Source organism: Candoia aspera, chromosome 4, assembly GCF_035149785.1.
Source record: "Candoia aspera isolate rCanAsp1 chromosome 4, rCanAsp1.hap2, whole genome shotgun sequence".
Taxonomy (NCBI): Eukaryota; Metazoa; Chordata; class Lepidosauria; order Squamata; family Boidae; genus Candoia; species Candoia aspera.
This window is the reverse complement of record NC_086156.1, coordinates 62,112,591-62,128,239: the sequence shown is the minus strand read 5'-3', so window position 1 is coordinate 62,128,239 and position 15,649 is coordinate 62,112,591. Positions and strand designations below refer to the sequence as shown.

The 15,649-nt window shown below is 36.9% G+C and overlaps 1 protein-coding gene across 5 annotated transcripts in view; it reads left to right on the top strand.

Moving 5' to 3' along the window:
• The window catches only part of INVS (inversin), a 126,339-nt gene that overhangs the window by 100,803 nt on the left and 9,887 nt on the right, over positions 1-15,649 (top strand). For 4 of the 5 annotated variants that reach the window (XM_063304250.1, XM_063304247.1, XM_063304248.1 and 1 more), the window contains 5 exons: positions 882-1,094; positions 9,998-10,299; positions 11,203-12,016; positions 13,349-13,581; positions 14,715-14,798. In XM_063304250.1, coding sequence (XP_063160320.1) covers positions 882-1,094; positions 9,998-10,299; positions 11,203-12,016; positions 13,349-13,581; positions 14,715-14,798 — 1,646 coding nt within the window. Of the gene's footprint in view, positions 1-881; positions 1,095-9,997; positions 10,300-11,202; positions 12,017-13,348; positions 13,582-14,714; positions 14,799-15,649 lie in introns of those variants that run through there. The other variant, XM_063304251.1, reaches the window with a different exon arrangement.

Genomic DNA, 15,649 nt, shown 5'->3' with positions numbered 1-15,649 from the left:
TAAATTAGATAGATAGATAGATAGATAGATAGATAGATAGATAGATAGATAGATAGATAGATAGATAGATAGATAGATAGATAGATGATAGATAGATAGATGATAGATAGATAGATAGATAGATAAAATATTAGTTTCTTATTGGTAAGTGAGTAAGAACCTATGACTAGAAGATTTTTGATGCATTAGGCCTCTTATATGTTGCTTCTTGTTACCTGAAAGAACATTCTTTTCAGCAATATAAGATTAACAATATCAGTATGTATGTATGTGTGTATTTAATAGGCCGCCTGACTTCTAAATTACTCTGGGTGGCTTACAACTAAGAACCTATATATATATACACATACACATAAACACACACACACACTCATACACACACACACATACACACACACACAAATAAAAGATACAAGTGACAGGAAGAGCAAAGTATTCAAAACAAGACCAAAAAAAAAAAAAACAGGCAAAAGGAAGCTCCACAATCATGCTGTCCTCAAAGCCTGGGAAAACCAAATCTTCAGTAGTTTTCTGGATGATATAAGGGTGGGAGCCACACAAATCTCTGGAGGGAGATAATTCCAGAGGGCAGGAATTGCAACACAGTAAGCATGCTTTCTGGATCCTGCAAGAAGGCATTCTTTGACTGACAGGACCCAGACCCAGTGTAATTAACTTATACAATTTAAATTTACAGTTAAATAATAATAAATATAATGAATTAAATGCCAGTAAATATGTTAACCATGCACATTCATTTTTTTTTCTTTTTGTCACCCAATTTCCAGAATAAGTGTAAGATGACTGACTTAATTAAACATTGATTATTGCACTTTCTTTGCTATTGGGTCAGTTCTATAAAAATATTTTGTTATTTTTAGATATACACCACTTGATTTTGCCTTGCTGGGAGGTCACCACGAAGTAATTCAGTTCATGTTGGAGCATGGTGCATTATCTATAGCTGCAATACAAGATATTGCAGCTGTCAAAATTCAGGCAGTCTACAAAGGATACAAAGTTAGAAAAGCTTTTCAAAATAGGAAAAACCTTCTAATGAAACATGATCAGCTGAGGAAAGATGCTGCTGCCAAGTAAGTTTAATATAGGAGCAAAAATGAAAAACATGTTTTTAATATGTTTCAGTGTGCTGAATTTCTGCATATATGTGAATCTATGTATGTATACACAGTTGTGTTCTTATATAAAACTTATATATCTATGATATATAACAAGACAATAAGTTTTATACTTCTAAATGGTTTCAACTGAAGTTTCTGGTAAACTAGTTACTCCTACAGGCAAAAGTAAATATTAATCATGTAATTAGATTTAGATCTTGGGAGAGAGAGAGAGAGAGAGAATAGATCTGCTGAAGGAAGTGGTATCCCAGAATAAGACTGTGGCACATGGGGGCAAACATCTATTTCCAACATTGAGTTGGAGTGCTCTCCGCCCACCCTTGAGTCAAGAGAAAACTATCCTGGCATGTCCGCATTGCCAATTCCTCTCCTGTGTCTCTTTCAATCCTCTGATTTCCCTCCAAGATAGTAAGTGACAGACCTTAACAGATTTTATACACCATAACATTGCCTTTGGACATTGCTGGAATATGGGGAAAACACCACTTTAAAGCAATATAGCTAAGGACAAGTTAAGCCTGTCTCACTCACAGGCTGAGAATGAAATAACATCATGGGGTCACAGCTGAAAAGAAGAAGTTGCAGGAAAAAGCCCAAAGGCAGCTTTTCCTTTGATACTGCTATAGTTCCTATTTGGAATGCACACATGTACATACAAAAACATACATACAGTTTGTAACAGGAGACAAGTTGCCATTGATGCTAATTATAGTTACTCTCAAGGCCAACGAAGACTTCTTAGGGCCTACCAAGATTAGGAGAAAGTGTTAAAGCTCCCTTCCCTACAAATCTAGTCGAGATCAGCATATATAGGCTAATGATGTGCTTAATCTTGCATCTGCGTTGGCTGTCAGTTACTGCACTCAGCAGAATCTGCCTGTTATCCCCTTGTCTCCATTAGTTGTCTCGTGGGAATTGCTCATTCCTAAACTTAATGATCATATAAACCTAATAATAATATTACATGGGATATTGGAAGTGACAAAGGGAATGAGAAGAGTATTCCCACTAAGACAGTCTCTGATATTCCTTTGTCCTAATCCATTTAGACAGCATACGGTGTGCATGTGCAAGCCCAACTTATATGTCATGAGTGATTCTGTAATTCTTCCTCCCAATTTTCTATTTAAATGAAAGTATTCAATGAATACCAAGATTTTTTTTAAAAACTAACAAGTGAGAGGTAAGTAACAACTTTAACAATTTTCTTTTGCATTGTTTTAATAATTCAAATTTTCCTAAATGTTTTTTTCTCTTTTTCTGTTAAAATCTCTGTAACTTTTCTCTTATGCATAGGAAAGCAGCTGTGGTGGGACTAAATGGGCAAATGTAGAACAAGTTTACTGTACCCAAGTCTCAGTCTTGCTTTCTGAGTTTCAACTTCTCAGAGCCAAAGGAGAAACCAAACAAATATGTAACATTGTCTCCCCCAATCTGGAAAATAATTCTTAGAATTCCAGGTCCATGCTGGCTGGGATCTATGAGAGTTGTGATCTCAATGCATCTGGAAAGTGCAAAGTTGGGGAAGGCTATGTATTACAAATAGTTTAGCTACTTGCTGAACTATTAAACTAAATAAACTTTAATAAACCATTAAACTAAACTAAATAATTAGCTGAAGATAGCATACCAGAGGAGAGAGGTGCAGGTGGAGTCAGCTGATTCCAAGACTCAGCCCAGCAACAGGTTGCAAATTAAGTAGTGTAGAGCAAAGGAAGTCACACCATCTACCTGGAAGAAACAAGCTTGACTTACCAAATTGGTCAAGCTGATATTCAGGGCAATGCCAAAGAGATGGCTTTTGTCAGTGGTTCTTTATGGCAAAAAAAAAGATTTTCCCTGTAACTCTGTCTATATGCTGTTACTGCATTACCTGGAACTTTGGACTGAAAATGGGTTATTATGGGATCTTCCTGAACTTGAAATTTATCTCTACGGACTGTTTTGCTGACGTAAGCTCTCATGCTTGTATTCTACTCAGAAAGCTTTGAGTTTGAAGTATATTTTGTGTTACTTTGGTAAAAGAGTTATGACTATAATAATTTTTTTGAGTCTGTTACCAGAAGCTGGCTGTGTGTGTGTTAACTGGCTACACAGAATATGCTACTACTTTGGCACAATGACTACTGATACTGATGCATATCCAAAGATACACACTTGTCTAGTGAGACTTTTATGCTTTGAAGGGCAGCTCCAATACTATGTTGTCAAGTTGGTTTGAAGATTCCTCTGATTTCTGAAGAGTTTGGCAAAGGCATAAGAGGCTTCTGTTTGAGAAGTATGTCCAGAGCTATCTTGAGAAGGCAAAATTATTTTCATTTCCCGAAGTATGGGTTGTGATCTCCAGGGTCACAAGATAACGGATGGGGAGAGAGTATTTTCCTGTAAAGTCTTCTTGACCAGGCTTACTAATTTGATGCAAAAGTATGCTGAATGCAAAGCTGGACAAAGTTTCCTGTATGAAGCTTTGTTTCTTTAAAAAAAAAAACCTTCAGAAGAGCACTAATTAAGCCTGGAAAGCACAATCCTCCTATACAAACCTGTGGCCTCAGAAGGGAACAGAGGAGAGGCTTTGAGGCTGCATCAAGGAGGGAACTGCTAGAAAGGGGAGAGGAATTTGCAAGCACCTGGAAAGGGAGCGAGATCTCGCTGCAGGTGCACTGAGAGAAAGAGTGCACAAAAGCAAGATGCCTGGTTTAAGGCAATGAACTGCGTTCTGCTTGGTGTCTATAGCAGCCCAAGCAAAGGAAAAATCTTTTTTCTGTCCTGAGATTGGTGAGTGAAAATAATGGCACACAATAATTAGAGGAGATAACAAATAATACTCTATTTCCTTATCCTATTAATTGAAAAGCACAAAGACAGTTTAAGTGCAAAAACTAGTAGTCAATCTGCAGAGGCCTAGTTTTGTTGCTAGATTACCATCTCCAAGACCCAAACTGGCATGAAGTTGTCTGTTTAAATTGGATTGACTTTTATTAGAAAACACAACAGCAAGTGTCATAGATGGATGCTGGGTATAGAGAAAAAGACTTAGATTTCAAGAGCAAGTGTGAACAAAGGACAATGGGTAGGCTCATTTTAAATGGGGATTGGATCCCAGGGAAATGGCTGTGAAAGGAATCAGGCAAGACTAAAATTATTAAATAAAATAAAATACACACTGCTGTGATTACTTATAGTTCCCAGAATTTTGCATGCAATTGCTTTCCCTTCCTGGAAAACATGCTGGAAGTTTCACAATCTCAATCTGGAGGGAATTTAAGATTGCTTTTCTTCCTCCACTGTGTCTGCTCTGAGAAAGATTCAAAGTGCACTCCTCCCTGGCTATTTAACTTCACAGAGAGAGAGTTGTTTGCACAAGAATTTAGCCATATATACCTTCTGCATCCTTTACTAGAGGGGGAAAGAAATGGCTTACCGTCAGTTGAGTTCTGCTTGCTTCTGCTCTGACAGGGCCCCCTGAAGCTATCATTGCTAGTGGTGCTTTTTTAATATATATAATGCTCATATTAACTACACAGACATAGTGCCAGTTCCCCATTGTTCCCATGGTACTTCCAAGCAGGTCCAATGAAAAGTCTTTTAAATGACACAAGCCATTTTGGCCCACTACCAAAGGATGAAGAATCTGAAATCCTGCATAGTTTGGAGAACCTACAGCAATCCCCATGTGGGATGAGTGGTGAAATGATTCTGATTGGTCTTGATGAGTCAAGAACAAGTTCTCAAAAGGACTCCTGAACAATACTGAACCAAAACCACCACCTTCCTCTGAGCATTTGAGGGCTTAGTTATCCTTTGAATGTCATTGGGGGTTGCATTCTTGATAGACACTGTGTGTGAAATCAGGAGGTAAGTTACCTAATATCTTTGCAGAATTTACAGGTGCTAAGAGATCATATAGTAAGTTCATTTTTGGTGTAAAATGTGGCACTGGAGCACCTAAGGGGAGCTGATTTTTTTCCATCAGTCAGAGCACTCTTATCCCACTGATGATGCAACATCTGACAAACAACAGTGTGATTCCCCTGGGCCTTCAGAGCATTTTAGCCTACTCATCATTAAGGAGAGCTCCTTTGTTTGACAGGGAAGAGTATTCATGGTTGATTATGTAAAGTATCCATTCTTGTGTGGAATGCTGTAGGGTTGAACTAGAAAACAAATTACTCTCTCACCATTTCCTTTCCAGATATGAGATATTCTCCTGTGTAATGGAGATTGGCCAATAGCAGGTTTCAGGTGTAATGGCTTTTCTTTATATGTTTTGAGTGCTTCATCCAAGAATTATAGAGCTAAAGGTTGCCTCACGTTGCTTAATTCCACCAGGCTATATGCTGAAATGGCTGAATGTGAATGCTGTCCGCACTTTGCAAAAGCCATGATGACGTAGTTTAGTAACTGTATGCTGTTACTTATCCAGGTTTATCTGCACCACAGAAGCAACAGTTTCATACAAAAGAACTATGTATCACACTAGAAAGATACATTATTGAGTTGTTAGTTGCCTTCCCAGGTTTTGGGCTTGTAATGGGAAGGAAATTTAATGCTACAATGGGACCAAATGAACCTTGTTGGTAGTTGTTTTTTTGCTTCCCATTTAATATAACCTGTTCAGCCATTTTACAGCCCCAATCTAAAGACATCATGTATTTTCACATTGGTGAAAATAATGGATATTTTCACCCATATTGTGGCAGTAGGAAATTACTGTACCTTGAAAGAGATATTATTCATCAAGTGGGCTAAAAGAGAGCCCGTGATCTGGATTATATCATTGTGTCTTGAAACCTACTTAATCTGACTGACTGTTTTAGAGTGAGTTACTGATCTGACAGTGACAAATTTATTTTTTTATATGTCAGATTTAGAAGGCAACCCAATCCCATAAAGACGCTGGGCAGTGTATACCATTATAAGCAGTAAGAACTATTAAAACAGTAAAGGAAAGGACAATGTACATCCAGAAGAGAAAATATTCAGACTAACATAAAATTCTATAAGGGGTTCACCACCATGAAGTGAAAGCTGGTGAAAAGCCAGGTTTTCAAAGACTTTTTAAACATAATCAGGCGCCATATAGATCTTGGGGAGGGGTATGTGCTGTTCTATAGGGCAGGTGCTATGACAGAGAAGATGTACTTTCTGGATCCCAACAATTGATGGTGTTTGATCAATGGGACAGGAAGCATACCCACTTTATCAGCTCCTACGGGATGCACAAAAAGTATCAGAGATAGAAGTCCCTCAGATAGCCAGGCCCTGTGCCATGTCAGTGCTTTTATCAGTGAAAGAATTTGCCAAAATGTATGATGGAGGTGGCCTTTCAACAAATCTCTCACCTGCAGACTTATTGTTTGAAGTTAAATAATCCCCTACAATAAGCAAGCAGATCTCTTGTCTCCTGGTTTCAGAGAATTTCTCTGTATCTTTTTATTGCAGTGCTATCTCTTGATCCATCTGCTCTGGTTTTGAAAGGTGTTAGATGACTAATTCCACATTTTTCTAACTCAAAGAAAAATCAGTTGAAAAATGTAAGAATAGCCACAGATCATCTCTACACTAGTGAATACACACTAGTTTCTCTGCTTATGATATTTACACAGAAGAGGTAGAATAAACTTCTGTAAAAGAAGGAAAAAGGATGCATTAAGAGAGGCCTATAACTCTAATTCAGGTCACTAGATCCAAGGATATGTCTGCTTTTTGGTGAATAGAATAATCTTATGGGAATAAGATTCCTTTGTGAGGAAACCCCCAAATCTAGTTTGCAATAATATGCAGCAGAATTCATTTCCATGCCAAGTAAGAGAAATGACAGACAGAGAGATGCTAATCCATAAGCATAATCTCTTTCCTCTGGGCTCCCCATGTGGTTCCACTGTGCTTCCCCATTTCAAATTATTTATATGCTATACATTGCATACTTTCAGGTCTACACATGCAAATGAGGTGGTATAATTAAGTCTACCTGTTCAGGGAGAAAGTAGGAAATACTGCTTCTTAATATTGCCTCACATAAATTCTGTGCAAAAGAAAAGAGACTTGCTCAAATATTGAGTTTCATGACTTACCTGTTCCTTATATGTTTATTTGACTTTTATACAAAGGGGATCATCTAAACATGCATTCTCATACTTGGGAATTATAAATAATAGTATATTCAACTACATTTTAATTTACTTTTGTAAATTAATGCATGTGTGAACAAAGCTAGGTATAAATAAAGGCAAGGGAAATAAAAGATCACATAATAAGGCAGTCCTTGTATAAAGTGAAAGTGGGCAGAATAAACAACCCTTGACCTGTTTGCCTTGATCCAATTAAATTACAGTCCTGTAAAGGTTTAATATAAAATGTTGAGTCCCTGGAGGATTCCCACAGACATTTTCCAAAAAAAATAATAATGATTGACTATCCAATTGTCCGTGTAATACATAGTTTCTGGTAAGGTGTAGATTCAGGTCTAATGCACACATTAATGTAACAATGTAAACATTTACTAAGAATGTGTGACATGACTGTATTGGAAAGAATTGTCAGAATGGTATTGGGTCATACAAAAGGTTGTATCCGGGATACCTGTTTTATATTAGAACTAAAACTGGATTCTCAGTCAAAAATCTTCCATAATTTTTCTTATATTAATCAGTTTGAATTGCTCTCCCAGAACTTCTTTCAGCACAACCAAATTCAGAATTACATGCAAAAACCTCACATTCCATTGACTTGTATATGGACTGCTTGCAGTTTTAAATGTTCAAAACCCTTTTTTATGCCTATTAACCAGGTTTGAGCAGTGCGTTAGAGCCACTGATTCAGTTACTTCTTTGCTGCAGAGTCCCATTTGTATTTTTTTAGTCTTTGAAGTGCCACATAAATCTTTGATATATTCAGTTGATCTGTTATCTAGACACGTACAGAATTCAGGGTGACAAATTGTATGTTTCTCCTGTGTTTGAAAGAGCTTATCTGATTTATTTTTTTTGGCTTAATGTGGGGAGTAATCAATGTACTTCTTTGAAAGAAAAAATAACTTTGTAGTGAGGTCTTAATTTGTCAGATTAAACTGGTGTTTTTATACTGCATACAGGAAAGATATCACATACTGTATATTGTAAAGCAGTAATATTATTATTGTAAAATTTTCAAATAAGCTACTTTTTCAATGCCAAAGGCTGAATGATTCAACTTTCCCAGAGTGTAACTCAGAGCTTTTCATGCCCTGAGATTAAAGGAGCTACTTCTGAAAAGAATGCATGACAAGATAACAATGACAGTTAAAATTAGGGCTTTTTCCTGACATATCTCATTGAAACAACACATTTTGGTATTGCTTCTGAAACACAGGAATCGATGATGGCATGCTGCATAAATAGTCTGCCGTGTGTCAACAGTCTACAAATCATGTCACAACATTTAAAATTTAAAATAGCAGAGAATATTCTGATCTGACATTTGCCACCTGTCCATTTTGTAATATATTGTTTTGTCTTTGCAGGTTTTATTTATTTGCTTCCATATTTTTTTAATCAGTGTTTTGTATTTGGCTTTGTACTGGATTTCTGCTTACAACAAATTGACTGTATAGGGAAGGTTGTCATATTATTATAGGGCAAATTAAATGTCTTGCCAAATAAAAATGTCTCTTTAAAGGATGTAAGGGGACCAACCAGTCTTGTCTTCAGAACTGCGAGTCAGCTGTTGTTGCCTCATGTTTCCACAAAGAATTGGGCTTTATTTGGGAATGCAATGCTTAGGCTGCAGATCCTTATGGGAGGAGATGAGCCTTCAGGTGTTCTTAACACCCAAACAGGGACATCCTATGTAATAGCTACTGTACTCATTTGCATTTTACCACAGAGAAGGACAGCACGATTGATGGATGGATGGATTGATTGTATTTATATCCTGCTTTTTCTTTGAGAGCTCAAGCAGCAAGGTAATAAAGTTCTCCCCCTAGAGTTGTAATCCCTAGCACCAAAGCTATAAGGCAAGGTACTCTGAGATGTGAGGCACATTCCAGTGCGGTCTGTAGTCAAAAAGTGGCTTGAGCCTAGGTGTCCCTGATGTAAGTTCACAATACCTCCATCAGTGCAGTGAACCATTTCTACACATCGCATTGTGTAGGGTGATGTGGTAATGTGCCATATATTCATTAATTTGTATTTCTGAATGTCTTTCAAAGGCAGACCTACATAGCATGCATTGCATTGATCCAATTAGATTGTAGCCAAAACATTAATTGGAAAACTTGCTTTATCCTTGACCAGCAGGGTACAATGCCTGTTATATATGTGATCTTTGCACTTCTACTTCTGGATTAGTTTTTCTTCATCTAGAATTGAATACTTGATCTGCTGTTATGATATTTTAAAGCTTTTTGCTGCTGCTTTATTACTCTTTCTGTTGCTTACTTTGTTTTCTATACACTATGTTTTAATGCATGTGTTAACCATTTTAATTAATGTTTTAATTATTTATACTAAAAAAACAACTTCGGGATTTTTTATATGAGAAGCAGATTTTTTTAAAAATCATTTTTTCATTCATGATGATGTACAGCATTTTCTCAGTCTAAATCAATATCCCAGATATTTTATATTAAATCTGTAGTTAAATATTCCAGTGATATTTATGTGATATCCAGTGAGATGTGTAAGGATTCTTAATTGTAGCTGGATTAGGTCCTTAGGCTGTTTTACATGGTTAGTTGATAATTAGCACAAAAGGGGTACAAGTAATATATGGTTTTAATCTTTTAAAATAATTTCTAACATTTTAAGAAGAGCTTTTCGGTGAGAAACTCAAAATAGTTTCCATTAACTCTTAAATGTTATAAATATTGACTGTAGGAAACGTGAAGAAGAAAATAGAAGGAAAGCCTCAGAACAGCAGAAAGAAATGCAGAATTCCAAAACTAATAAGGTCCAAGTACAGCAGGAGGATTTCCCAGAATTGGAGAGAAATCATTTGAGACTTCATACTCCACAGTGCTCTGTTCCACCTGGTAAAAGGGCTCCATCTGGCAGCATGTCACAAAATCAACCAGGAAAAAGCAAGAGAAGCTCAACCACAGTTTTATCAAACAAAATGATTGTCAAGAACAAAGGTCACTCAGTAGAGCTACTTGGTGAAGATCACAAAAGAAAAATGGGTTTGTAATCTCTTTTACCATTTGTCAGGGCTAAGAACAGTCCCATATTCTGAACAATAAAATGTGGGGACTGGGAAGGCAGGAGTCCAGTGCTTTATACAACCAGATACAGCCATATTTGAGGTGGGTTGTCAAGATTAAAATTATAGTATAAGAGAGCAAAGACTTGCCACTTGAGTAGCATCCATGGCTGCATTTGAACGAAATATGCTACTTCCAAACTTGCAGCAGCTGGTTACTTGGTTTCAGCTCTTAACATTTGTGAAACACTTGAACTTTTGTTCAAGACTGCTTTGGCATGACTTCTGACTATCTCTGTGACCAACTCTATTTTCACCAGGTAAACAGCTTATTAGTCAACTGTAAGTGTGAATTATAGGGACCACAATGAAAAACTGGTCGCTTATCTATAGCAATAGTTCTTTGGGTGGTAATCTGTGAATTCACACAACTCAAACTCTGCCCTGCTACAGTGCCTATTTTATTAGATTGTCATTAAAGAGCACTGTAGTGGACCTCAGAACATACGAGGATAGTGGGAGTTGCACTTAAGCATGCATACGTATATATACTTTAGGAGTGGGGTTCCTATCTAAAATTTCTGGAAGATACTGTAAAGATTCATTATCTGAAATGTATGAATTCACACATGGCTGCTTGAAAATTACTTATAGAATCCTCTTTTAGAATCCTGCAACCTTTATTTCCTAAGCTCTATTATTTGTTTATATTTAATATTATGTATTAAAACTTTAAACTGCTTCTAGCTTTAAAGCTAGATCTTACAAGCTGACTTTGAAAAAAAAACATCTTTTTTTGTATTATAACAATACTGACAATTTGTCAAGCTAACCATAATTTAAGAAGTGACAAATACATTTTTATTTCTCTCTGTTTCTGTAGATGTATGTGAGACGAACAGTAATAGCAAGTCTGCCTGTAGCCCTTCATATTCCTGTAAGAATAATGATCATCATAGGCATCAAACTGAAACAAAGCATCGAACTGTATCTGCTACCTTAGGCAGGGATGGCAAAAAACATAAGCCTCCTGCAACAGCAGCTGGTATGTTTATGCACATCAGCATTAAAAGGCACAATTCAAACACTGAATCTCCCAGCTCTGGGGAAAAATCAGACCATCAAAATTGGTCAGTAAAGAATGATATAAACCATTCTGAAGAAACAACAGTTTCTATTCAGGATAATAGATGCATTAGTAGAAGTAGCAGAAGTGTAAGAAACTCAGGACAGTGTAATAAAGCACTTAAAAATAATCCACATCAGTTAAAAACAAAAAATAAAGAATTAAGTAATGAAAAATGGTCCTTGGCTAGCTCAAGCAGGCCTGGCAGTGCCACAGTAAAAAGAGTGAACACTGAAAGGGATACTTCAAATGGTATAGTTAGACAAATCAACAAGGTGAAAAATAGTAAAGCCTGTTGTTTGGTGGCTAAGAATGCAAGTGTTACAACGATTGCACCCAACAAGATGGCTGTGAATGGTGATCATGAAGGTGATGCAACCCTGAAGAGAGAAGCTCTATTGATATCCAGAAATTCAGAAGATCAGCTGTGTTTTGTTCAGCACCAAAATGCATACACTGAATCAGTCCCATCAGCAATTCAGATGCAAGTAATAGAAAAAGAAAGAGCAAGAAAAGAGCTCTTTCAGAGGAAGTATAATGCAGCAAAAGCTATTCAAAAGGCTTGGAGAAGGTATGGATGTTGGTAAATTCCTCCATTCTATCTCATTTTAATTACTACTAAAGATTTCATCATGACGCTTAGCATGTAATATAAAATTGTGCTTTGGTATACTTTGAGTAATGTGATGTCAAATATACATATAATGCATCAAGTGAAATTGAAGGGGATGCAGTATGTAAATAGGTAGAATGGTTAAAAAGTGCCTGTTGTGGTGATTTATTTATTTATTTATCTATCTATCTATCAAATTTGTCACCACCCATCTCCTCCGACCAGAGAGACTCTGGGCGGTTTACAATACAGAATAAATATACAATAAAATTTGAATAAATATACAATAAAATTCTAATAAAATCCCATTAAAACTAAAACAATTTCTTAACTACCCCAACTCATAAAATCCAGATGGCTGTGATCTCCTTCACTCATTATGTAGGAGGGGCACTTCAAGGCACTAGCCAACCCCAAGTATTTGCACAGTGTTCCTCAACCTGGTTTCGATCATCGTTCCCATAATTCAGGAAAATTGGAAAATGCATCATTTCTGAATCTGTCATCTTCTTTTTCCCATGTTAAAAGGGCATGTCAGCCAACGATATATTATTCACATACTAACTTTCCACAATTTCAGATATCATAAAGGGCTTTGAAGCACAACAATGATATGGAAATAATGGAGTGAGCATTTTTTAGCTACCATACTCATACAGCCATAATCATGAAGAAAGGATATATATATTTTTTTGGTGGTACTTTCTATATTGGGCCTTAGAATATCCAAGGGCTAAACAGTGGATCAGAGGAAGGCAAGAAAGTGAATGGGATTTGAATTATACTCCTGAAATATGGAAGTTGACATTTTATAAAGAATTTTGCCTCTATCAAGTCTTGGGCTTGGTAATGAGAGTATTTTTACAGATGAAAAGGAACTTATTATCCCGATGTTAAGGAGCAGATTTATTATCCATTTTTGAAAAGTGTTTATATTCTAAAAATGAGAAGGTGGAATAAAATGTTTCTATAAGTTTTATAGATTTCATAAGTTTAAGTATTGAATTAATCTTATATGGATTTTTCCCCTTTTTTCTAGTTTGTTATTTCTCTTTTTATGGTTTAATTTAATGATTGTATTATATGTAGGGGGTAGTTACTGTACATCCTTGAAGTATTATTTTTATTTACTACTTTTTCAAAACATTGAAAATGAGAAGGTTAATACAATTAAGACAAAATGTGTTTTTTCAAAAACTGAAAAAGACTCAAGAAAATGGTTCCTAGAAAACTCTGGAGTTAAAAAGTGGTAAGCTAAACAGAATTGCCCATTTTGTTTTCTCCTTCCAGCTACCAGTTAAGAAAGCAATTCCTTCAGCTTTTTAGTATGAAGCAACAATGCAAAGATGAAGATGAATGGCAACAAAAAACAGCTGCCCTGTGCATTAAGATAGTTTGGAACAAAAAGATGAACTTCACTCCACTGAAAGCACTTACTTCAGGCAAAATGGCAAAGGCCGTGAACAAAAACAGCTCAGGAACCAACTTGGTACAGAAGTCGACCACTCTGAAGCAGATATATGGTAATCATGCACATCACTAAATGTTTATCTTGGGAAGTTGAGTCTTTTTTTTTTCAATCACAGTTCTGTGTTATCACAGAGATGTCAAAGAACAAATCACTATTAAAATGAATTTTGTCTTCATGAATAAATCCAGCTGTATGGCAGCTGAGGAAAGGAGAGGGAGGGAGGGACAAAACAGACAATAGTTGGTTCCAGCAAGAGGGAGTTATTATAAATTCAGAAATCTCAAACCATGTTTTTTTCATCTGTAGCTCTTGATGGGGTAGCACTTCCTCCAAAGCAGCTGGTGCAGAACCTGGGAATTCTCCTTGATTTAATAACTCCTGCTGGAACAGCAGGTAGAAGTCATGGTCAAGAGAGCCTTCAGACAGCTTTGGTGGGTCTCTCAGTTCTACCCTTTCTTGGATCAAGAGGCACTGAAGAAGCAACTGAGGCTCTTGTCATGTCTTAGCTAGGCAACTGCAGTTCATTGGGGGTGGGGCTGCCATTTATTTATTTATTTTCTATCCCGCCTTTATTATTTTTATAAATAACCCTTCTCCTATTTTCCCCACAACAGCAACCCTGTGAGATGAGTTGGGCTGAGAGGGTGACTGGCCCAAGGTCACCCAGCTGGCTTTCATGCCTAAGGCGGGACTAGAACTCACAGTCTCCTGAATTCTAGCCTGGTGCCTTAACCACTAAACAGACTGGCTAAGATTAGTTGGAAGCTATAGCTGGCACACAATGCAGTAGCCCACCTGCTGACTAGCACTAGTTTAGCAGAATAATACTGCATAGGTTGCCAATAAGTTTCTAGGCCTAATTCTAGGTGCTTTATGACTTAGACCCTCCGGACCATCATTTGAGGCAGAATCCATCTCCCTGTGGTAGCAGGGACAGTATGCTCAGTGGAAGAGCCCTGTCCCTGGAACAACTGCCCCCTGAGGTCAGATGTACCTTACCCTGATATCTTTTGGTAAAATGTTGAAAACAGTGCTCTTTAGGGGAGGCATTCATTTATCATTATTTTTGTTTTCTTTATTTCATTAAATGCTTTACATTTTTTATTATAAATATAGCAGAGCCTGGGAGAATGAAAACTGTACGAAGCATTTATGTTTATACATTCTGGAAATTTGTTTTTAAAGGGCACTCACAAGAAGGAAAGGTGAATCACCCAATGAAATTGCCTTCTTCAAAACAGCAGTTTTGTGAGTTTCAGTTAATATCAGGTACAATTCAGACTTACGTGATGATTGTCTTTAGAAACACTAGGTGGGAAGCAACAGAGGAATCCTACAGATAGCAGAAGAAAGGAAAGGGAAGGAAGGAAGGAAGGAAGGAGAGAAAGACAGACAGACAGACCATTGTGGTGATTATATGAGGGTGCTGGGAAAAATGACAAGATGGTTATTGGTGAAATGACTTCCAGATAAGGCCATGTGAGACAGTGAATATGTGTGGACATTTTGCTAGCCCTGCCACTAGCTTCTTCAGGAGAGAACTAAAACTGAACTCCATAGCAGATGTCGTGCCTTTATATACTGGCTGTGTTCATTAAGGCAGAATACCTACAGCCAGTCACTAACCTCTTTGTTGTTAGCTTTCCTCCCTATTTAAATTGCATAGATGTTTATACATTTCTTGGGCATGTAAATGGAATTATAAGTATGGGTAAGGAAAATCCCAGCACGGGTATCCAACAGTCAGAATTGTCTTTAAAAGTTCAAATGGGCTAAGATTCCCCCACCAACTTGTGGCTTTTCCATTCTTCAGTTGCAAGAAAAGTTTATGGAGATTTTGGAAAGGGACACAAGTCAGATAAACATTATGCAGATAGCTCTAGAGGAGTAAAATAATTTACATCTTTGCTAAATATAGTGCAAAAGTGCTCAATCCATGTCTCAGGTAAGATTGCCCTACCCATCTTGGGAGACGCTTTTGGAAAAAAATAAGATTCAAAGTGCCAAAATTATGTAGTGTTCCTATATTTAACTGGTTGAACTATCTTCTTCCAATTATCCATTTGAGCCTCCTGCTTTTTTTTCCCAACAGTTTTCAGAATTTTTTCAGATAAAGTACA